The sequence below is a fragment of the Phalacrocorax aristotelis genome, chromosome 17 (assembly GCF_949628215.1).
Source record: "Phalacrocorax aristotelis chromosome 17, bGulAri2.1, whole genome shotgun sequence".
Lineage (NCBI taxonomy): Eukaryota > Metazoa > Chordata > Aves > Suliformes > Phalacrocoracidae > Phalacrocorax > Phalacrocorax aristotelis.
The window spans coordinates 8,938,896-8,962,573 of NC_134292.1; the positions used below are offsets into that span (position 1 = coordinate 8,938,896).

The window sequence follows — 23,678 nt, forward strand, 5'->3', positions numbered from 1 at the left end:
GGGGGGAAGTTCCTTAGGGAAATCTAAGGGAAATCTTAAGTAAATCCCAAGCAGAATTACTTTTGCAGTGTGTATTTGGCAAACTCACTTCTGGCTTCATCCTTGAGTTTTAAAATTAAATTGATTCTCAGAAGCAAGTTATTTGGACAGAAACTGAAATATGAGATAGGCTTCTGAGGAGGACAGCTTAGCTGCAAGAAGATCTGACAATTTCTCTAGTAATTCCCAAACCGTAGGGTTAAATAAGCAAAACAACTCTGTGGCTCTGCTGGCCCATGCAACCTCACATCAGAGAACACCAATACTGTTGCAGTTAATTTCCCAGTTTAGGGGGAAAACCAAAAAGCTTTCTCTGACCTATGCTTTCATCATATTTAAAGCAATACGCAGCTTGCTAGGAAAATTCCGATTATTTAGAGCAATGTTTTCATTTACCCATAAATTTACATAGTAAATAGTGAAACACCAGTGGCAACTCCCAGAAGATTCCTCAGTAAGGAAGACAGAACTAATGCACCCAAAACCTCCAGGCAACATCAGTCTCCTCTAGCTGGAGTGACAGGCTGGTCTTGAACTGGTTTATGGCAGTGAGGAACATTCCTAGCGCTGGAGTCTGCAAACCTTAAAGGAATAGTCCCAGTGAAATCAGAGGGTCAATTACAGAGGGAAGAGATGCTTTGTGCTACATGGTACAAAATGGGGGAAATCTCCAACAGCCTTCTGGTTCATGGAGTGTCAGCACTGGCTAAGGCGATGGTCAGATGAGAGCTTGTAACTAAGTTGGAGCAATTACAGTTGACATCACCTTAGCTGGGGTGTGGTAAAATTGGAAAAACTCCTCTCAACCCTCTCAAACTTGACAGCAAGCACTTGTCTGAGCACACCCTGAAGGGATAACGATGGCCAGAGAGGCAAGGAGGCAAATGTGAAGAGAAGGAATGTACGTAACCAGCAGTGAGGGGATGAAAAGAAAGCACTGCTTAGCAATACTGCCTTCTGAAGAGGAAGGGGTCGAGTTCTCCATTTACCTTGACTACCGGTGGCGTAGGAGGCACCACAGGCATTATCGGAGTAGCAGGTGGAGGGGGAGCAGCGGCGGGAGGGGCAGTGACAGGCGGGACATTAGCAGTGATGGTTGGCACAGGGGTGGCAGCAATGACGGGCGTCTGAGACACGGCTGGAGGGACGTTCTGGAACGGGGCCGGCGGGGAGACGGAAGACACGGCCACTGCTTGCTGCGCTCCTTTCAAACGACAAAGTGAAAACGCACTGCAATGTATTGACGGTTACAAGTGCCGACAAGACATTGGGAACAAAGTGACACTGGTGCCACTGGACTGTGCCATCATGGGCTGGGCAAAAAGCTCCCAGTCAAGGGCCACAGGAAGAGCACAAAGGACACAGTGTGATTTGCTTGGTGCTGTTACCCAGGGGTCAACAAAAAAACAGAAAGTCACTGACCTAAGTCCTTGTACCATGAGTTTTAGGCCAGCCACATGCAAGCAATGTACTTCAAGCTTTGCACGTGGGGTGTGTTGCTCTGGGACAGTCTTCATCCCTCTCATGCTCTCAGAGCAACCCTGCGCTCAGCAAAAAAGCAGGAGCTCAAGGAGGGAAAAAGAGGGAGATGGCTCTTTTGGACAGCTGCTAGTCCTGCACCTACCTCAGTCTGGGAGAATTTTAATACGCATGGCAAATGGTAACCACCACTCCCCTACTGCCAACTAAACACTCAAGAGTCCAAAGCACTTCAGATTTGCCGTGTTATGCAATGAAAGAAACAGAGCTGGGAGTAGACCCTGTCTCTTCATAGCCAGGCAAGTGTCTCTTATGCTACACCCGCACTGTTGAAGAACTGCCTACTAGTGTAAAGTTAAGGGGGACAAATCTAGTAACTAATAACAGAAGTAGCAATACTCCTTTATGGTTTTTATAGAAACTTTTATCACAGGATGCTGAAAAGCCATCATCACAAACATCTCTGAGAGCTACAACTTCATCCAAGCTATTTGGCACCTGAGATGTGGGAAAACAAAGAGGAACAGTTGACTTTCCCAGAGCAACAACTAGACCTTGTTTAGAGAAAAAATATTTGCAACAGTTTAATTCAGCCCACACAAGCTCCTTTATGAATTGTTTTACTGTGCTTACAGACATTTTAATCCTAAATCCATTTAAAATCAACTCCAAGTAAGCTGAACTAAACTTAGTTTCTACTGATATGCAATGGTCTACACAGCTTTTTGCAATGGCTTAATAAATCCTTTCTGTTGATCAAACTTTATTCTATGACGATGCAACCCTGAGTGCAAAAAAAAATGTTATATGGGGTTTAAGGGATTGGCAAGATTTAAGTCCAAGTCTCTGCCATGTCAGACTTTGCCAGGAGCTCGGGTGAGCCGTGTAAATTGTCTATGTGTGAGCTGTCTACGAAGGCATTCCATGCCATGGTCTGTCACTTGCAGCAGACTGGCACATCTAACTACCTTGCCTCTTCTTGCCTGGGTTTCTTCTTTGCATACAGGAAGCAATAGCATTGCCCTCCCTCACTGAAGTGCTGCGTGGATGGGTAAGTCACAGATGGTACGATGTTTGTATGACAAATGCAGAGTGGCCTTAAGACAGACAAGCCCTGAAACACTGGGTGAACATTATCTAGATGTCTCACACTTTCCTCCACTGCTTTAACCATTAGGCTACATGCTCCCTTCGCAGCCTCTTCACCATCTGCAAAGCCAGGCAGCTTGAATGGTGGGTCAGGCCTCAGCAACAGGCTCGTAACATGTACTGTCACTGGCTCGGGTTAATACCTGCACTCTGTGTGCCTGCTGACGGCTTGCGACCTTTGCCTTTAGGAACTGGGGGTAATAATTCGACTTCCTCCTGAGGCATCTGGGCCACCTTCTGTAGAAATATCTTCTCCAGGGCTTGGGCCATGAGGACGATGTCATCTGTGGGCTGCAGAAAGAAGCATACAAGTTTATGCTATATCATCCACATATTAGAAGCAGGGAGGTTCAAGATCAGGTTTTGAATTCCCCAGTGACACTGCGCTTCAAACAAACGATGGATGGTATCCAAGCTGCAACAATAAACCGACTGGATCTTCTCCCTCCTTGCATGCTACCCTCCTGCTCTTCTATTCCGGTCTAGCATGCAGTAATTACAGCCTCTAAGTACGCTGCATTCAGAGAGTTATCAGGGCTTCCAGTAGGAGCCTGATAACTAGGATCCTGTGCATTGGCGTGGAAGCAGCAAACTGGACAGATGAGCTGTCCTCTGCTTGCCAGCAGGTCCAAGAGAGTAAACACATACTCTCTGGCTCAAACTAATTTATTTATTTATTATTGTCTCTGGTATGGGTCAATGACGACAAACCATTGTAGAAAACATAATACAAATGCAGGCTTTTAGCAACCTAACAAAACAGCAAAGAAGCCAAACCCAAAATAATAACAATCTAAAGACGTACAAGTATGGACAAGACGTAGGCAGAGAACTTCCTGAACTGCTCTCTGCTGCTAAGAGATACTACACTGCTAGACAGCCAGCGTAACACACAGTGCTAACACCCCACGTAACACCTGTAAAGCACTGCACAAACTTCAGCTCATCTTAAAGAATTCCTAACTGGAAATAAAAGGAGTAAAAACTTGCTACACAACCCAAAGCAGAAATCTACCTATAATTAAAAGGCACATTTGCCATTTTAACTAGTCCGGGGGAAGAAAGACACAGCACAAAGACATCTTTGTGCATTTCAAGTAATGTGGTTGCAATTAGTGGCATTTCAAATCCTTGCAAGGAGGGCCCGGAGCACAGCGGGGCCGGCCCTGTTCAAAACCTGCCCTGTAAGTCATAGGTGGGTCTTTCCTAGGCAGTGCCCCAGCTAAACCCTTGTCTGGGCTCTTTACCTTGTTATAAATGTAACAATTTGTAAACATGGTGTTGAAATCCTGCATACATTCACTGGCACTCCAGTAATAGTTATGTTCCAGGCGCTTCTTGATCGTCCCCATGTCCATGGGGTTTTTTATTATTTTGTGATAATCCTGTTGGAAAAACAGGAAAGACATTACATCTCCTGATACGCAGTGTTGTTCACATCCCCTTCTAGTCCCAGCTCTCTCATTGCCCCTCCCAAAAATCACATCCCCACATTTTTGTGGAAATCACAAATATTGTCTCTGCTTTCATTTATTTTCTAATTTGTAGCCTTTTAGTCTATCATTATTATGCACTTGACCACAAAGCACAAGAACTCCTTCCACATCCACCAACCTTCCATGTTTCCCCAACACACACTCAAACACAGACATAAATAGCTCCTTGGACATCACCAGCTTTTTATAAATACGGCAGTACTAGGAAGGCACCAAGAGTAACACGTGGAGGAAGACATACTTTCTGAGCTCCCTGGAAGCTGTTTGCAGCCTTGATACCCCTGACGAGGCTGTACGTGCCATTTTGGATCGTGCCACAGAGCAGAGGGGTGCCACACTTGACAGCCAGACTAACACCGCAGCGATATGCTTCACGCTCACGTGGGACCGTAAGTCGGGGCAGCAGGGTCAGCACTAGCTTTGGCAGGGTGTTCAGTTTAACGGTGGACCGGCTGCAATTTGGGAAACAGCATTTCTGCCTCCCTTTTTAAAAGGCTGCCTCTGGCACTTGTAGAAATTTATCAGTGCCAGTACTGGCTAAGACTGCTAAAAGTTTTAGTCTCTCTTTTAAGAGCATTTCAGCCTTTAAAAGGCTTCCACATGTTAACCCAGTTTCTCTCTGGGCTGGTCTCAAGCATCCGTAGAGGCTGTCATTAGCCTGGAGATGCTCTAGGCATGCAAGGTTATACACTGTAATTTTCTCTTTCTGCAGCGAAGCAGCAAGCGCTCTCGCTGCACGTGCAGAAGCCGCCATGTACGGCCACCGGGCAGTCTCTGAGCCCAACCCTCAAGCACGATCTGAGACACCAATATTTCCAAGCAAGGCACACTAGGGCAGAAAAGGCAATCCTGCTGGGTACTGGTCTTGTGCAGATTTAGGCCACACGTGAAAAACAATTCTTCTTCTTCTACCTAACTCCTCCTTTACATTTGCTGGTAACTTGCCCTAAAACCACCTCAAAATGCCTCACTGAGAAACTCACAAAAAGAAGACACAAAGCAGCACAGACCTAGAGAAATATTATACAGGTGTTAAGTGTTTTACTCTTTTGGCTAGAACTTTAAATAATACCCTTCAACAACATTACAGAGTTCAAAAAGACTGCTGATCCAGTCCATAAAATTGGGTTATAACCTGTGGTAACTGGAGCTCTCCTGACCTTACATCCCAGAACGATGCTCCCTCGAATCCTACACGCAACCCTCTTGCTCAAAGCAGCCAGAGTTAAATTGCAGTGGGCTGCCGGCTGAGCAGACAGCAGGGAGGACAGGAGGCAGGGATGTCCGTATTTAAGTGAAGCAGGCAGGCAGGGGTATGCCTCCACCGCTGAGTTTTTATACCTATGGGACCCCTTTGAAGAGGTGAAGCGCATGGATCTGTTTCCTAGAAGAAAGCAGCGTACTAAACTTTGGTCATTCATGAATAACAGGGCTATATCTTGTATTGTCTTGTCTGACAGAGACAGGGCATATACCATTAGGCAGAGGAGGCAGATGGATAAATGCCACTGTTCTGTTCTTTCTACTTCCAGTACATCTTTTGAAAATATCCTTGGTGATTAGCTTCTCCTGTCATCTTCAGCACTGAAGACAGTGGCAAATCCAGGAGAGCCTATTGAAAACACTAGTTACATTGAGTCCAATGCCAAATCCTCAGAAAACCGTGGGCTTCAAGGCTTTCTCAAACTGGAGAGAGGTGGGACAAGGGGTGAAGACACATAAAAGTAACATGAGGTAAGGCACAAAGCACTATGCTTCAGATGCTCTAAGACAGCTTGCCTGTGTGCTCTTCTCTTCCCTCACTGAGAAGTAGTTTTTTCCTTCATAGACCTGCACCTCTCCAGCTCCAAAAGATGTCATCTTCTAATTCAGCAAGTCTAAAAGCATTCAAGGAAATCCCCAAAAGCAACCTAACCATTCTGACCCAGTGATCAGAAAACTGATCTCACCAACACAAAGCTTTCTAAGAACAGAATACTGAGCAGATGATGATAGGTACGTACCGGCAAATTCAATTTAATTGCATCAACAGGTTGGTAGAAAGGCCAAGCAAACTGATGCTTCCACAAGGTCTTTACCACAACATTTTGCATATATTGCAATTGGTTGGTCTTCCTGCCAGGCTTATTAGGATTAGTGACCTCCGGAGGCGGTGGATTCACAGGGCCCTGAGGAGCCTGGATTGCTGATGTAACTGTCGACATTTTCCTGCTCTTGCTCTCACTTGCTGTCACAGCGGCAGCAGCTGGGAGATTTTCTTTCTTCCTTTATGCTCCCTGAACGGGACTGACATCCCATTTCCAGGGTCCAACCATACAGCCTAGATCAAATGAGAGGAAGAGGACAATGTGTAAATACAGGTACTTAGTTGAAGTCAGCATGTTGAGACACTTCTGCTGTTGACAGTGTTTGAACTCAGGCTCTTTACCCCATCTGCTTCATTCCCTGTAACACACTTTATCTTGATGATGGGCACAGTTCAAGTGCCAAGAGACAGTGGAACAGCAATTCCCAAATTCAAAGCCTGCAGAGAGCCACTAAGCTTCACAGGACTAGTTCTTGCTTCCTCTGGCTCAGGGAGTATCTTTGTGCAAAGAAAACACATTGGGTAGCATAAGAATACGGTTAGGGAATACAGTTAGGATGTAATGCAGATTCCCACGAGTGCACTGATCCAAGCCTGCAGCTCCATGTAAACTGCATTGTCTCTAGACCCATGCTGGCTGGCACCGAGTCAGCTTACAAGTCTCTACTCTGGTGCAATGGTTAGTCTAAAATCCCATGATCAAGAACAGACAACAGCTGTCAGAGGACCTCGACCCAGAGAAATGACAGAAGGGGCACAGGGAGGTACCGTGAACAGTCGTGAATGAAAGGTATCATCAGAAACATCCTAACTTGAAGTGATCTGCACTTTGAATCTCTTAAATGTCTTACTATGTCCCTTACTGCACGTACCAGTACGGGCCCTCAGTTTTGTACAAAAGTCTCAAGATACAGGCTCCATATAAATAATAAATAATATTATACTTTATCCCATGACCTGGCTAAGAGACCACTGTCATGCTCTCTTTCAAAGGCACATATGAAATACAGAAGAATACACAAATTGCATTATTGTATTCTATTTTTCTCCCCAACAAACTGCAGGGGAAAAAAATAGTCTGGTATCACTGTGTCTTGTATACCATATGGTAAACAGCTTTGCTATGTCATCTCCCATAAACATTTGATATTCCAATTCACATCAGGACTGCAGCTACTCTTCTCATGGCAAACAGACCACAATCACTTTCTAGAAGCAAATTATTTCAAATATGTTCAGAAAGCCACACAAATACTCTCACTGACATATGCTTCTTCGTCGCACAGACAAACACGAGCAGAGACAGAAGCTGCAGTAATACAGGAAGGAGAAAACAATAAGGCATCTTAGGAAAAAAACAAAAACCTCTTCTTTGATACACCCCTAATCATCTCGACTAAATATAGAACACCAGCTTACCCTCTGAGTTGCAGATTAGATGATGGCAAAAAGTAAACACATACCTAATTTGGGGGGATTTTACAATAAGAGATGTGTACAAACATAAACAGATCTGCAGCAGAGAGGGATGCTTAAATATTGGTCTTCTCCGGCTTGCCCAGGTAGCAGAGCCATTTGCATCCCAGAAGCCGACTGCTGCCCCAGCAGCTCCATAACTAGGAGAATGTTCCAGCAGCCCGGTGCTGTTGTGGCACAGGGAACCACGCCATAAAGCGGCCACTGCTCTGGGTGCTGCAGCCATCAAAACCAGATCTGTTTGGCTTTTTTTTAAGTTAATTTTTTATAGCGCTTCTATGGAAAATGAAATTGTTAAAAACCTAAAACAAATGCATGTGTGAGTGCGCATCCTTATGTGTGCAGGGAATAGAGAAGACCAGTTATGACTCTGCTACTGTCCATTCACAAGACCCATTATATTCCAAGGATACAGAAAAAGCAGAGATGACAGTAGGATTATCTTGTGCCTCTGGTCCCTGTTCTTTGATAGCTCAAGAGCCCAGCTTAATAGTTCAAAAAGGAACAGTCTCTGTTCCCCAGCCCTCTCATCTGTCATGCCGGTTGTGCTTCTGTTGGCAGGCCAGGCGATCCCCAAGCAGTCAAGAGGGACGCTGGCATCCTCTGGGCAAGGAATTTCAAAACTAGGATGTTACCTGGGATTTCAGATTTGGAAGAAAGTGGGGGAACGTTTTCCTCTGATGTTCCATCAACTCAAAGCAGCAGCCAAAATATTGCAAAATGCAATCTTCAGACCAAGGCGGGGAAATAGACAAAGAATTAAAAAGAAAAAAGATAATTGGGAAGTATCACTCAGTCTCCTTCTGGGCAGCTCTCTGTATGGATTTCAGACCCCAAGGCCATCACCTGAGCATGTGCAACGCTGACTGCAGGCCCTTGGTGACCACCGTTGAAGCATTTTATTTGCTGTTGTCTTGATTAACAAACTGAATCCAATGAAAGGATTGACAGGAAATAAAACTCCCACAGAGAGCAATTCCGACCGCTGTAGAGCATTTCAGTCACAAGTTTGAAACTATGCAGTGTAACTTAAGTCTTCCCTTTAAATAACCTAAGGTTAAATACCACTATTCTCTTTTCATTTGAATTTCCTGATGTCCTCCTACCTCTCAAACTCCATTTAATAATTTTTTAATTAGTTTCATTAAATCCCAGAACTGTAATTCAAAAACACACAGATGTAGATCCTGCCTCTCCCAAACTACCTCTCTGACCTTAGCCAAGGCATTCAGTATCTTCACACCACAGCTCCTCATCTGTGCCATGAAGACAGTGATAGTTCGTTTCTGTCTTCATGTGCTCCACCCAGACCGCGTGCAAACTCTCTGGGACACGCACTGCCTCCTCACGTGCATATTTTGATCATCAAACTTAAACAAAGTTTGTACAGCGCAGCAGTCACCAGTGACACAACTCAGAAAGGATTTTAATTAAGACCGTTACCAAAAGTAGGAGGGGCAGAATTATGGCAGCCAACTCAGCTAGTCCCCTGACAGCTTGCATGCTCCAACTCTTTGGTTATTACAACCCAAAGTGGCTACAAACCCCAAACTTCCTAGCAGCACTGCCATTTAAATGCTGGATCTGCAGCTGAAAGACAGGAATAGCTATCTGGGCTATCTCAGCAGCACTGGAAGTATCTGTTCCTGGCATAAATGCAGCTTTAATGCGAATGTGCCTCACTGCCTCCTTTTAGCCCTGGGTCCACCAGCTTCCTCATCATTTGCTGGGGAAGCTGTTTTAATACCCGATTATTCCTTAATTTTTAAAACTAAAGATTTGTTTCTACATCGATTCCTTTACTTCTAAAGTTTCAAGACAATATTATTTTTCAGAATGTAAAAAGCAGGATTACCAGAAATCTGGAAGCTGAGGGTACAAATGCTTTGGAAATGTCCAAAAGAGTATGACACTGAATTCAGAAAGGCCATGGCCCTGCCTGAGAAATCCACCAGTTGTCAGACCTCATTTATCAAACGAGGAAAGTGAGAGGCACGGCCACCTGACACCCCGACTTACCATACAGATCATCCAACACAACACTTAAGTGGACACACACACACAAAAAACAAGCAAGCTTACACAAACTGTCCCATAACTACAAACAGAATCAAAATACACAGCTCTAGTCTAAGCACTTCAGCATCTACGAAATTGCATGAGCATCAATAATTATTTAAACCATTAGGGAGCCCACTTGTGAATCAGGACATCACTGTACGAGGTGCTGTACAAGCCTGGAACCAAGACTGCCAAAACCAGCCTTGGCACACACATCATGTGCATCTTCCAGCAAGGGCCTAAGACTGGACTTCTTTTAGCTCTGGAGTAATAACTTTTTAAAGCTAATTTTTTAAATTACTACTTATCCTGTTCCTCAGTCCTGTAATATTCAAGTAACAGAAGCTGTGCTTGATTTTTCTGGCTGCACACGTAGTTTTCATATTACAAATTTAAAGTACACCCTTTTGCTGTCACACACGAAGAGTGTACACTGCTTCCCACATCGTGCATTTCTCCTCCTTCTTACTCATCCCCGTCTGAGACAACAACTAAAAGCAAAACCGAAACCCAAACTCTCAAATAAATCTTGTTTCTCTGGAGTTTAAGCCCGTCCTTTCGTGCTAAATTGCAACCTCACTGTGGCATCCAGCAAAGCTACGGGGTTTGGCTTATCCCTCAGCCAAACCAGTCATCAAAAAACCCAGCTAGGTTGGAAGGATTTTTTTTTTTTTAAACTTTTCTTTCATTGAGTTGCTTGCATGGGTCAGTCAGTGGAGAGACAGTTGGCACAGAGAAAACACGTTAGTAATTCCCTGTACTACCAGGATAACATTTTACTCAGCTGATGCAGCCCACGGACTGTCTGCAGCGGTGGAGACTATTTTAAAAGAAGCTATAAAGCCCCACGAAATGTGCACCGTGCCAGCAAGCCTGCTGCTTCAGCTAACGGTTCTGCCACTTCCTTTGGCAGCGCCGAACATTTAACGGATGGCTCACTCCCTTGCTGCTGTTCGTGCAGTACAGGATGGTATTTGTTTTGATTGCAAAATTAGAAGGTAACAAGCTTTATGTTAGCATGTGAACCCAGCGACTTTTTTTTTTTGCCCCTCGGCATAGTATTTCTGCATGGTTACTTGGACACTGATCAAAACCTGGCACAATTCCAGCCCAGCCAGAAACAGTGATATAAATCTTCCCATCAGGGAAAATTATCAAGTTTAAGAGATGTTCCTTGACCTCATCTTTATCTCCACATTATTATTTACATTGCAGTAGCACATGGAAGCTGAGCAGAAACCAAGGTCCCTCAGCTCTTAGCGCTCTGCAGACACATAGCAAGACCCTGTTCCTACCTCAAAGAGCTGGCGCTCACAACTCGCGCTCCACACCGTGGTGAAGTGACCTGCCCAGGGCCACCCAGCGAGCCTGTGGCAGAGCCCTGAACCCCAGCCAGTGCCAAGCCCAAGTTTTGTTAGTCAGGCCGTCAGGGAAGCAGCACCTCCAAAGCAGCGCTGCTACACAGGCATGGAAAGCAGCAACTGAGCCTTTCTGAAGGTAGGATGGAGCCAGCAGCCAGAACCGCACTGAGACATCAGGGCAGCTGGAACAGGCACCCTTACGCTCCTGCTCCAAGCATTACTCCCACACACAGGCTCCTTGCAGCCACTAAAGCAGATGCTCCGTCCCTTTTTCCCCTGACAGCAGCAATAGCTGGAAGCTTAGTTGGATTTGCCACCATATGCTATTCCCCATCTCAGAGAAGCAGCAGGCCTATGATCACCTTGCCCAGACTTTCTCACAACTGCACTACTACCACCACCCCTCAACACAACCTTAAAGTCAAGCAAGATTATGAATTGAGGGTAGTTGCACCCGTCTCATTCTATAGCGGGCTACACCACCACTCCTCCAGGCTCCTCAGAAGGAAACAAAGCTTGTGGATGTCCTCCTTGTCCTCCTACTCTGCCTTCCTTTCCCTTCACAGACCCATACAGGAATTGAACTTCAGGCAGCTTTCACTACCTACTAACTCCATGTCAGCAGGGATGTTCTTTTCACACTCAAGGGATCTGTGATTTGAGACCAAGACTTGAGGACAGACGAGTTGCTTTATCAGCCAACGCCACATTGGCAGACACACGCACGCTGCACACAATATGCCACCCCCCCAAGGCCCGAGGATGAAGCATTTGCACTTGGCTTCACTGCAGGAAAAGAGAATTTGGCTTGTGAGTGCCCCTGTGGCACGGTGCAGCTTTGCACTCTGAAAGGCCGTTCAGCCATCCTCGCTGGTCTCCCACATCATTAATTCCACACATCAGAGATTTGCTTTTCATGCATATTGTTTTGAGCACGGCCCCAGTAACATCCTGAGACTGGGAGATGCAACTGTGTCCTTAACTTACCTCTGCATGAGGGAGGGAAAAAAGATCACAGAAGATTAAGTTAGTTCCTTGGCTTTTGGCTTGGTTAGTTTAATGCTCTTCAGATTATGCAGATGGATTTCCCACCCTTGGTCTCTCCTTGGCTATTGTAAGAGCAGGTGTTTCCTCAGTAAGGAACCTCTGGGTTCCTAACCAGTAAGTAAGAATCAGCCAAAAGTTACCAGTAATTTCAAGGGCCTTCACTTCTGACACAAACTGAGTGCTCTCTGCAAATCAGGCTGCTTTCAGATGTCTCGCATCATGCCTTCAAACTCAGGGGTACCCAAAAGTCACTTCATCTTGACTATAAAAGCACTGGGGACTTTTATAAGCACTATTCTAGGCACCTCAAAATTATGATCCTTCTGATTACAGGCCAGAGTATTTCCCTCCACCAAGTTGCTAATGCCACCGGAAGCACCTTCTGATCAAGTCTGAGCAAGAATTTAGATGCATGTCACATACCTCCTGCCACACACAAATCATATGGGGCTTGAGCGCTTTCTAAACGCTGCAGTTTCAAGTGCAGAGAGTGACGTTTCACACTATAACAAGTTCATTTTCATAGCTTTGAATTTGCTTTGGAGAACAGTTTAAATAACGGGCCTCAGTAATGGATTAGGTATGGTTGATCTTGTTTTGGAGTGGGGAGAAGGACAGAATGACCTCCAGACATTTCTTGCAGCCCTACTTTTTGTGGTCCTCTGAAAACATGAAGGCCAATTTTAACTTGAAACATATGTTGGTTTTGTGCAAGCTCTTGAGTTACACACAGTTTTGTTAACAAGGCTAGAGGAGGAAGGAAAATTGTGAGTGGTTAAAGAGCTTCGTCTGTGTTGGGTTCCTGACTAGAAGAGTTCAGCCAGCTTTGAGACCTGACTCTACAGTAAGGATTAGGTTAAGATTTCTGAAATAAAGTGAACTGCACTTGCAAAAAACCTTCCAGGAAGTACTTCAGCAAATTAACTGGGTGACCTATAATGAAAATGTTAGCAAATGTTTAGCTGTAGCAGTGGAAATGAACAGGTTTCAGAGTACGTAAAGCAGCTGGTGACTTGCACATGAACAATCTGGGGAGAGTCAAATCAACAGGATGGGAATGGGTAGGTGCTTTGCAGGAAAATTCTAGTGGTTGAGCCTCTTGCAACAAGATACACCAATTATACCTTTATGGCAATGGGGGAAAAAAAAGTGTCAGGCTGTTTCAGCCCTCATTTTCATAACAGAGATTTGGCACAGAGAGAAAAGGGTTTGCAAGAATCACATGCCTGGGCAGAGTCTGCTCGTGCCGTTTCTTCTTAGAGAGGAAAGGTGGAGATGCAACGAAACTACCTTGCACGACCCACAGAGTTGAGCCCACAATACCTCATAATCAGGGGAAGAGCCAGAGAGAAGCCAGACTGCAGGCAGTCAAGGTTTGCAGAGAAAGGAGAGAAGGTGAACCTGCTTCCTGAGCATATGATCTCTCTTATGTCGTGCGCTGCAACACACTGAATGCTTATTTGGCAATTTCTAGCACTTGTAGGGGTTACTGCAGTCCCCCAAACGCCCGTTTGCAGCAGAAGCCCTGCAGCCTTGGACATTAGGCAAAAAGGAAGCGCTGAGAAGGTGCTGGCACATGGCCACATACCTTAGGAGCTCCCAACATGTCAGGAGCAGGATGGGGAGGCAGGGGACCTAAGGGAGGCAGCAACATGGCTGAAGGCACATTGGAAGTATGGTATAAACCACAACACAGACAGCAACTCAGTCCTCCTCTGTGATTCAGTAACCACTTCAAGCCCTATCCTGCAAAGTACTAAGCAACTTTCCCCTCTCAGTAAGTTGCAAAGTTTCTGTGGCTCGGCGCCTCTCCACAGAGGGTTTTGCAGACTTACCACCTACAAGATACAACTAATTGGTCAATCAAGATAAATCTCTTTCTAAGGAAGGTTTAGGCAAAAACAGAAACAGAACTCAAGCTCTCCACACTTTTTGGCCCCTCTACCTGGGTCAACCCCTTCTCTAGCTGTCCATGAGGGAGAGATAAAATGACAAAGGAGGTTAAGTGCTAGATATCTGGGGCTGGAGAGTCTATTCAGACTGATCAGACCTGTGGATACGCCCATTGTTGCAGTTACAATAGCTATGATAGCTGATCTAGTCAATGCTACCCAGCCCTGAAGATACCTCTTCTCACTGCAGGGTTGCTGCAGAATGTGATCCCAGCTAGAGGAGTCCCACTGTACAAGCATAATGTCTGCAAGAGCACGGAGATCTTGTTCTCTTTCACCACATTTCCTAAAGCACCACAAAAATAAACTGCAGCCTAGTCAAGAAGAGGAATCTCCATGTTTACATGAAAGTTGGCCAAGCAGGGGGGAAAAGTTTGATGATCCCAAATTCAAACCTTGCTGATCGGCACAGCAAAAGTCTCTACAGACTCGGCCACAATATCTTCATGCTGGCCAATTCTGCAAATTCAGAACTAGAATAAATGCTGTTTACTGGATGCCGCCTTTGTTATTCCACCTCTCAATGTTTCTGGTATTATTATTAAACTTCACAGATGGACAGAATCTACTGTTCCACCGCTACTCACACTTGCTTGTACATTCAAATCCATACTTCAAGACCGATCAGAACTACAAATCCATCTGTTCACTTGGGTTTGAACCGCAGTCACCCTTTTTTATTAGCATCCTTCATGTCAACATCCCAGCTGCTCTGTGAGTGGGAGACTGAAACTGTGACAGCCTGATGTAACAGGCTCAGTGGCAGGGGATTTATGGATTCCTGCGTGCCCGGCCATCAGCAATACTGCCACAGTGCACAAGGAGCAAAGGAGAAAAATCTCACTTGCTGAGAGCTGCTAAGAAGAAAACAGACATCTAAAAGCCCAGGAGCAACAGGTCCGTCCCACACACACCACCAAAGTGACAAGCAAGCAGGCCAAAGCTGTTCATCATTTCAATACTGGATGATGATGCTGAACAGTCTGAACTGGACACTCACTGGCTTCAGCAGAAGTCAGCCTAGGGTTCCTTTTGCTTACTTTCCTTCGGGAAGCAAAACTGGTGTGGAAAGAAACGGATACAAATACTACTGAGCAAATAAACTGGAAGAGGAACAGGCAGCTAACCTACACCCTGTGCGGAAAGCACAACGTAGAGAAAGTCAGAAAAATAGAGGAGAATATTAATAGAGTGAGGAGATAGGAAGTTAAAGCTTCCCATTTCATGCAGTTTGAAAGTGTGATTGACTACAGGCTGCTGTTAAATACTGCATTGTACACATCGACTCTACTTTTCTCAACTACAGACTAGAGCAGGGGGAGAGAAGCCCTGCCGTGGTTCATCCAGGCTTAGTTACCATTACTGTTGCCATGCAGCAACACACAGAAAGGACAACCACACATCAGACACTGTATGAGGACAGTGCACATTGTAGGAGACTCCAGCCTCTGCTCATGACCAGATACCACAAGTGGGATAGTGAGATGGAATAAAAGCTGGAGCCTGACTGATTTCTAGGGCAATGAATTGACAGGCTAAACACCTCAACCGTGTTTCATCAGAATGTGCTGAGACACCAACTGCACTGTGACCAAGAGGCTCCACTGCCCTGACTAGGACCAAGCACAGCGCAGCAGGCACAGAGTCTCTGCCCTAAGGAGTGAGCAGTCTAGACAGGCCAGGAAAGAGGCAAATTGATAAGATGTTATGGTCTTAAAAATAAAAATAAATAAATAAAAAATATCACAGTGCAGGTCAGTACCACAACCAACCTCCTTCAAGGCTCTGTCTCCTAAATCTCCTCTGTTCATCTATTACTTTACAACCCTACTTTCTCCAAAGCACGACTTACCCAACACACGATACTACTGTCAATTCATCCTGTGACTCCAGAAATCAGTTTTGCTAATTTCAGGTCAGCAAACCATGTTTCAGTCAAATCGTTAAGAAAACCCCAAAAACAAACAAACAAAAAACCAGAAAAAAACCCATACCCTGGCACTGACCCAAGTTTCAGATGATATGTGCGTAACACAAGCATTTTGGTACACCCATTAAAGCATAACGTGGCAACACCCGCACAAGCTTCAGAACTCCTAATGGGATTATTGTACATTTACACCCTTGCAGGGTTCTCTTTTACGGCTTTTTAAAGGATGTGATCTGCACAGAAGTTTGTGTTCTGGAAAAGAGAGTCTGCCCTTCCCCTTTTTAATCAGCATATAGCACTCTGTGTACTTTTACAGTAGAAGAAAAAAACCTCAAACTCACTCAGTTTGATTCAGCGCACAGTGAATAAATTACACGTAGTCTTTCCATAACACGTTTTGTCATGATTGTTTCTTTTTCTGCTCTTTGATTTCCAGAAAGAGAGACTATTGGACACAAAGCATTTTGAAGAAAAGGTGAAAAAAAAACAAAAACAAAAAACCAAGAGCTTGAATACTTCCCTGCTGGGCAGAGCATCTCCAAGCTTCTGCTATACCTGCAAAGAATTACAAAGACGACAGCTACAAAACAGCATGCTGACGCCTCAGCTCAGCTCAGCCCCGTGCTGTAGGCTTGTCAGTTCCCCACTTGTAAAATGGTAATGTGAATATTTCCGCTACCATCTACAATTAAAGTCATTAGCCTTTTCCCATGCATTTATACATTAATTCCTTCTCAGTGTTACAGTTACACCCAATTTTAAGAAAAAACACCAAACATGCACAGGAACTTATATTTACAAGGTGTTCAAATACCATAACTTAGCTTTCTGGAAACACTTGAGTGTTCTTTACTACGTACAATGCTAATTGTCATTTGAACGAACTGCAAAGCTGCCATCTCCTTTAGCCCCTTCCCTGTGCTGCAGCAGTCTTTAAATACATTCCTAAGAGATAAACCATGACACCCATGAGGCTGTTTGTGGCACCTTTTAGGGAGGGGGGTTTAGATACAGCCAAATCCTACTTCCAACTGAACGTAAGAGGCTACATGTAACAGGAAGATTTCCTCCTCTTAATGAAACTAAGTACAAAAGTACTGAGCAAAGTAAAATACAGAGCACTTGCAAATAGCATTCAGTTCCTACCCGTTACCTATTTAAAGGATTTTCTGCTCTGTGCAGCTAATAACCTACACTGCAACTCTCCCTTCCATCACCAGTACTGCATGGCCACATGTCAGCATTAATATCATTTACAAGTGCTACACACTACCCTTAGGGGCAGCTCCATGCAAACATCGACAGAGAAGACAGACATCTAATAAACACAGATCCGTACGTTAGCTTGTTAGAGGCATTTCACAGTACGTAGCAGAGCATAGTGATTCATCAGAGAAAATACCTTCCTTCATCAACAGGCCTCCCTTGCGCACTTCTTGTGCTCCAATGCTTTCACCTACTCAATTTTTGAATTTATTTTTATATACTACAATGATTAAAGTTACTATTTTGAAAAAGAACAGGTTCGGTTTAGGACAAAAAGCATTACAAGCTTAGTAAGAATGGATGAGCTGCCACTGGGTTAAATCACACTCTGGGTTTACAGCTACAGCACTGCAACTTTCCCGTGCAAAGTCTACCTAAATCAATATATGACAATCAAGTCAGTTTAAGGGGATGAACAATGAAATGAAAGTGATTGGATTACCACGACATAAATACACAACTTGTTAGCTGAGCCACAGTAACATTATACTTGGTAATGGGGCAGAGTAAGTACACCCACCCACCAAGTTAATTATTGCAGCTTAGCTGACAGAAGAGCAGTAACTTGTTATGCTGCGGTAGCCCTTCCATTTATAACCACCACTCATCCCCTGCGCATGTGCCCCTGAACGGGTTGCACCACTTCAGCTTTATCTGTTTCCAAACCAATTTCAGCACCTTGTCTTTGAACAAGCATAGTGTTCCAGGATAACTCGATGTGTTAACTTGAAGCAAACGTAGCCAAAGTGCAAAAGGCTGGATGTGGTCTACTATTTCAGATGAAAAGTGCCTCGCTGATTTTGCTAAGGTTGAGTAGATCCATAAATCTGCTAAGCTATGCAGGGAAGTTGCAGGTCAGCTAAGATGTGAGTAAACTGTGATAGCTAAACTGCTGTCGCTCCCTGAGACGGCATCAAAGCAGCTTCCACTGCCTGAGTTTATGTATCTGATTTAAACTCCCAAATACTATGAGAGAAAGGGGAAAATTGGGATCTTAAGAGTCTATTACCCCTCCCTATGCAGGGAGGAGAGGCTGCTAATTCGGGGGAAGGGGGGGAAGGTGCTCCCCACCACCTAACACAGGCAAAGGAGGAAGGCAGCCTCCCTCGGCACATGCAGAGGAACACTGCTCTCTCCACGAACTGTTCGGGTCAGACAGATGGGCTTCTTGCAGGAGGAGCTAAGCTTCCCCATGCTCTGCTCCTACTGAGAGCACCCATGGCTTAGCTTCCTGCGCAGTGAGAACAGACAAGCCCTAAGCCTCTCAAAGCTCCTGCATATGGATGAAGTTCAAGTCAAAGGAAGTACAACCCCGACAGCGTGAACACAAGTATCCTAATTTATTCCCATGTGGCTTATTCCTGCCCCGGAAAGGAACACATTTTCAGCACACTGACTGATCCATAGTACCCACACTCAGACACACACTTACTCCAGCAAAAAAATTTACAGGAGCATACCCTCTTTCACGTGGCATTTTGAGGAGCTGCACTTTAACAGACTATGCTGTTTCACAGACCGTAAACAGAACCAGAGCACCAACAGAGAAACTGCAAAAAGACAATGCTTTCCAATAAGGAACAGGATTCCCCGTTATGCCCACGCATAATTCTTGCACACACGGTACAGAACACACAAGTGCTCAGTGTATCAGTTTCACTACAGCCCGCAATACAGGACAGTCCCTAATCCAGCCTTGGTAAGCAAAAAGGCTATGTCCTGCGTCCCCTCCCAGCAAAACAGCGCAGTACTGCAAACTTTGCATTTGCTTATAGCCAAACCTATCAACCGGTGCAGTTTTAGAAAACAGATTTATCTCAGCATGGCCATATTGGTGGGTTGTGAGAAAGCGTGATCCCCAACCAGGCACCCTCCATAATGTTACACAAGGATAAGTTGAACAGTTGAAAAGAAAAGTTGCACTAGGAAAAATGTGCCTGTCCTCCAATACAGGTTGGGTTTTGGTTATGACAGGCGAGTCAATCACGCAAAGTGCATCTCTGCTTGTATATTTATGTCAGTGCATGAAGTCCTCTGCACAGCTGTATTAGTAAAGTGCTCCAAGTGTAAACTTCAAGAATTCAGCAGCTCCCAAGGCCAGGAAGGAAAACAGCAATCCTTTCTGTCCCTGCCTCTCTCTTTTTAAAGGAAAGAGAGGAGCAAACAGGATCATTCCCAAAGCAGACCAGTGTCAATCAGAACTGAGCCTAAATTTCAAAGTTTGAAGCTAAATGGAATCCATTCAGCCATAGCATTTTGTTCCAGCTTGGTCCCCCATGCACGGAAATTTCACCTCAGACTGTCTTTGCTACAGCAAATGCTACAGCATCGCTGGTAAAGGGGGGACTGTCGAGCCTGGGTCCCAGCAAAGGAGCGAGACACCACTCTCCTCCGCCCAGGGTATACATGTTCCCCAAATACATCCAGACATGAGGGTGTCTTATCAGATCAAGCTGGAAAGAGATGGAGGCCTGGAAAGGCGCGAAAGGAATCCAAAATAGAGGCGAGTGTTTCTTCAGCTGGTATCTTATCAGTAAGACTGGGAGAAGGAATAAGGACCAGTAGAAAAAGCAGCACATTATGCTGAATTTCCACACTGCTCTCCAGAAGAATTTAAATCCTTCCTGTGCTGGCTTTAGCAGCAAGTGGGTTAAAGAGTTAGCGTGCCACAAAGAAAGTTGTTCGCCTCCAACAAGCACTAATGACTGACAAAACCACACTAATGTTGCAGTAAGATACGCTGAATGAAAAGCTTGAGATGCATGCATCTTTCCAAAATGTCCTGACAGCTCACTGAGCAGCACAGCTAACAATGGCTCCTGCCTAATTCCCAGAACTCTGCTGCTTACAATGGTGTTATGGGCTATTACTGGAGAATAATGTGGCAATTTAAAAAAAAAAAAAAAACCACCCACAACCCAACGTAACAAAAACAACACACACAACAAAACAAAACATACGGTTCATGGTAATGATTGGGAAACCCACTGCGGATTAATGAATTTTGCAAATTAGTGAAGAAGGCACAACCAGGATTAAAGAGAGACAATCAACAACAGAGATGCAAAACACTCTTTGTTCATTTATTTAGCAAAGTGTCATTCTGCCTGCGCTGAAAGCACCTGATAGCTTACCAAAGTAGACAGAGAGTAATATATTTTGTAAAAGTAATTAAGCCTTTGAAACATGAGACCTCACTACATCACTCAGCTGCTGCCGAGGAGAGGGATTTGACTCCCGAGTTGTTTGTGCTGTCATCGAGAGCGATCAGGCTCCCAGATTACTCCAGGGAGAAGGAGCGAGATTCTAGGAGTGCGGCAGGGCTTGGCTGGAAACCAACAACCCGCTGCACAAGTGCCGCCCCCCCTCCAAAGCTAACAGGTAAATATTAAACAGCATCTTACAGAACTTGTACCAGTTAAAAGATGCATCTATAAAAACTACGTGAAGCCTCAGCCTTCACCCCGGCAAACTATGTTATCCATGTGCTTCTGCTCACCGAGGCTCGGGGGGAGGAGAGCCTTGGGTCAGGCTGAACCCCAGCCTGCAGACATGGCTTGTGGATACCAAGAACCTCCGTTAGACTCCCCACCATTTTAGGAGGTGACTGAAGGATAAAGTTTTAAGCGCATGGTTCTTAACTCAGGAAAGAAGTATTCTGCAAGATCATTAAGAGCTGTGATTTAAGCCATTGTACCCGGTGCAGTTACAACAGTGCAAAGAAACACTAGCTACAAAACCTACTTTACAGACACCGACTAATGAAACCTGCCTTCTTTAGAGACAGCTAGTAAAGAGCACTGCTGCCTAGCATGTCTACTGAGCTGGAACAGGAGACTTCTTCAACATGCTTTTCTTCTAAGTATTTTTTAAAAGACAAGAACTAAAGTTTCTGAAAGCACCTCAGTGCTAAAATGACAGAAGTTTTATTTCCAGAAGCAATAGAGCTTAGTTTTTATTTGAAGTTAATGGAACTAACACTCCAAAGCCAGTTTTGAGAACAAGCCCCAGACACTTTACCTTGCACATGCATTCTTTTTTAATTTAAACTCTGCACGCATAGGTCACTAAAACTAAAAACCCCTTCTTTGGAATAGCTACTGTCTCAGCACTGAGCACTATACAGGCAGTGAGTATAGAAGACAATATTGCAATCAAGCTTACGCTGAACACTGAATAAGACTGTTACCCTCTGCCCAACCCTTTTATTAAGCATTGTCTCAAAGCACTAAATACATGCATGAGTGAGTATTTTTAACCAGCGTGGACTAAAGAGAAAGAAATACACAATCTTAGCTTTTAGTCTTTCCAGAAAGGAAGGCTTTGAGGTCAGGAGTTAACTTTCTTTCAGCAGGAGCCTCCCAGTGTATTATTAAAAACTCCCCAAAGTTCTGCACTAACAAAATAAGACACACGGCAGCCCGCTAGTGCTGTGATCTGCAGATGAGGAGGCAGGAGTCTGCATTTACAGTACACTCAAGTGGCTGGGAGTTGTAAGCAATATAGATTGGGGTTTTTTTTGCGTGTAAAGCAACCAGGCTGCTTTGGGGATTTATTGTTTGTTTTGATTGATGCATATTTATTCTGCACTTCTCACCCATATACTGCGGCACATGTGGTAGTCACTGAGCCCTCTAATACCTTGAATTATCACGGTGTGAATTACAGACAAGAGCTTCAGCTTTAAACCTACATTTCCAGTTTAATTTATAGACACCCCCTCAGCGCACACACATATACTGAACACATTAAAAATACTAACAAGCATATTGAAAAAAACCCCACTTCTCTATTCCCAGCAAGGAACAGCAGGTGTGCTTCGCTAATTGCATTACCCCTTAACCTACTATTTACTAGTGTCGGGGAAATTCAGATGTACAAAAATTACATAGACGTTCGAATTAGTGAAGCCATCATATTTGCTTATCCAAAAAAGTTTATTTTAGTAACTTTTGATTCCTGAAGACATCGACAGAAAGGTATCGCCACACTGCAGACCTGTCACAGAACGTTTAGCGCTGAGCCTCACAGAACGCACGCTCCGCATTGTCAAAAGTCATTTCTGTAGGAAACACATTCCCCATGAACGCCCCGCAAGACTGAACCGCGTAGCTGAAAGAGGCGCCCGGATCCGCGACCCGAACACTACAGCTTTGTTTGAAAGTGAAACCAAGCAAGCTACAAATAATGCTCTATCCCCAGCGCCCTGGGAGGTGCAAAAAGTAAACAAGCAGCATAAACGGAGGAGAAGTACAACTGAGTTTTGAAGTTTTACATTTTATTATCGGCCGCATTATTTATAGCGTGACACTTCTATATATAAATCTGTGATCTGCGTTTCTTTTTACACCTATAAGGCGTATCGAGTTTAGGCAACGGACCCACGGTTTCCATTTATTTGCGAAAGTTCGGTAAACATCAGACATTTACCCGAGCAAAGCAGCTGTAAATACACATATACACACAAATACACGCACGAAACGCGCACTTAGCCCGTGGTACGCAGCCTGCTCAGCCCTTCCCCGGCTCACACGCCAGCGAGCCGGGCGGCGGCGGGGGCAGAGGGAAATGGCCGGGAGCAGCCGGGCGCTGGCCCGGGGTGCGGGGCCGGTGCGGGGCCACTCCCGCACCCCGCTCCGCACCGGGGGCTTCCTGCTGCTGCTGCCCTCTCTGTGTGCGTGTGTGTCCCCCGCTTCTTTTTGTGCCCACCCCCCTCCCCCTTTTTTTTCTTTTTTTTTTTTCCCCTCTTGTTTCTGCAGTCCTCCTTTTCCTCGCCCCTAATTTTCCCCTTCAAAAGATGGCGGGCAGAGAGAGCGAGCGAGGGAAAGCGAGCGAGAAAGGGGGAAGAAGAAGAAGAAAAACAAAACAAAAAAAGAGGGGGGGAAAGAAAGCAAACCCCTCCTGCGCGGGGCCGCGGGGCTCCGCGGGGCCGGGGCTGCACCCGGCCGGGGCGCTCGGCGAGGAGGGGAGGGGGGGAGCAGAAGATGGAGAAGAAGAGGCAGAAGAAGAAGAAGAAGAAGAAAAGGGTGGGCAGGAGCGGCGGGGCCGGGAGGAAATCAATGGCCAGGCTGCAGCCAGCCCCGCCGCGCTTTGTTGCATTGTGGCGGCGCACAAAGGCTGCGGGGCGGCGGGGAGCGACGCGGGGCTCTCGCAAGAAGAAGGAGCAGAAGAAGAGAGAAGGCGGGGGGGAAAAGGAGAGAGAAAAAAAATCAGCATTGGCCTTTCCCAAGTGGGTTTTCGCTTCATCCCCCCCTCTTCCCCGGCCCCCCCTCCCCTCTAGAAACCATGTCCCAGTGCTAGCAACGCACACCCAAGCATCTAACAAATAAAGGGAAA

At 45.2% G+C, this 23,678-nt stretch overlaps 1 protein-coding gene across 4 annotated transcripts in view; it reads right to left on the reverse strand.

Annotated features, from left to right (window-relative positions):
• The window catches only part of BRD3 (bromodomain containing 3), a 44,206-nt gene that overhangs the window by 13,416 nt on the left and 7,112 nt on the right, over window positions 1-23,678 (reverse strand). For 3 of the 4 annotated variants that reach the window (XM_075111919.1, XM_075111918.1, XM_075111916.1), the window contains exons 2-5: window positions 6,167-6,483; window positions 3,915-4,052; window positions 2,811-2,958; window positions 1,029-1,243 (exon numbers count right to left, since the gene is read on the reverse strand). In XM_075111919.1, the coding sequence (XP_074968020.1) occupies window positions 1,029-1,243; window positions 2,811-2,958; window positions 3,915-4,052; window positions 6,167-6,367 (702 nt within the window). In that variant the 5' untranslated portion in view covers window positions 6,368-6,483. The remainder of the gene's footprint in view (window positions 1-1,028; window positions 1,244-2,810; window positions 2,959-3,914; window positions 4,053-6,166; window positions 6,484-23,678) is intronic. The other variant, XM_075111917.1, reaches the window with a different exon arrangement.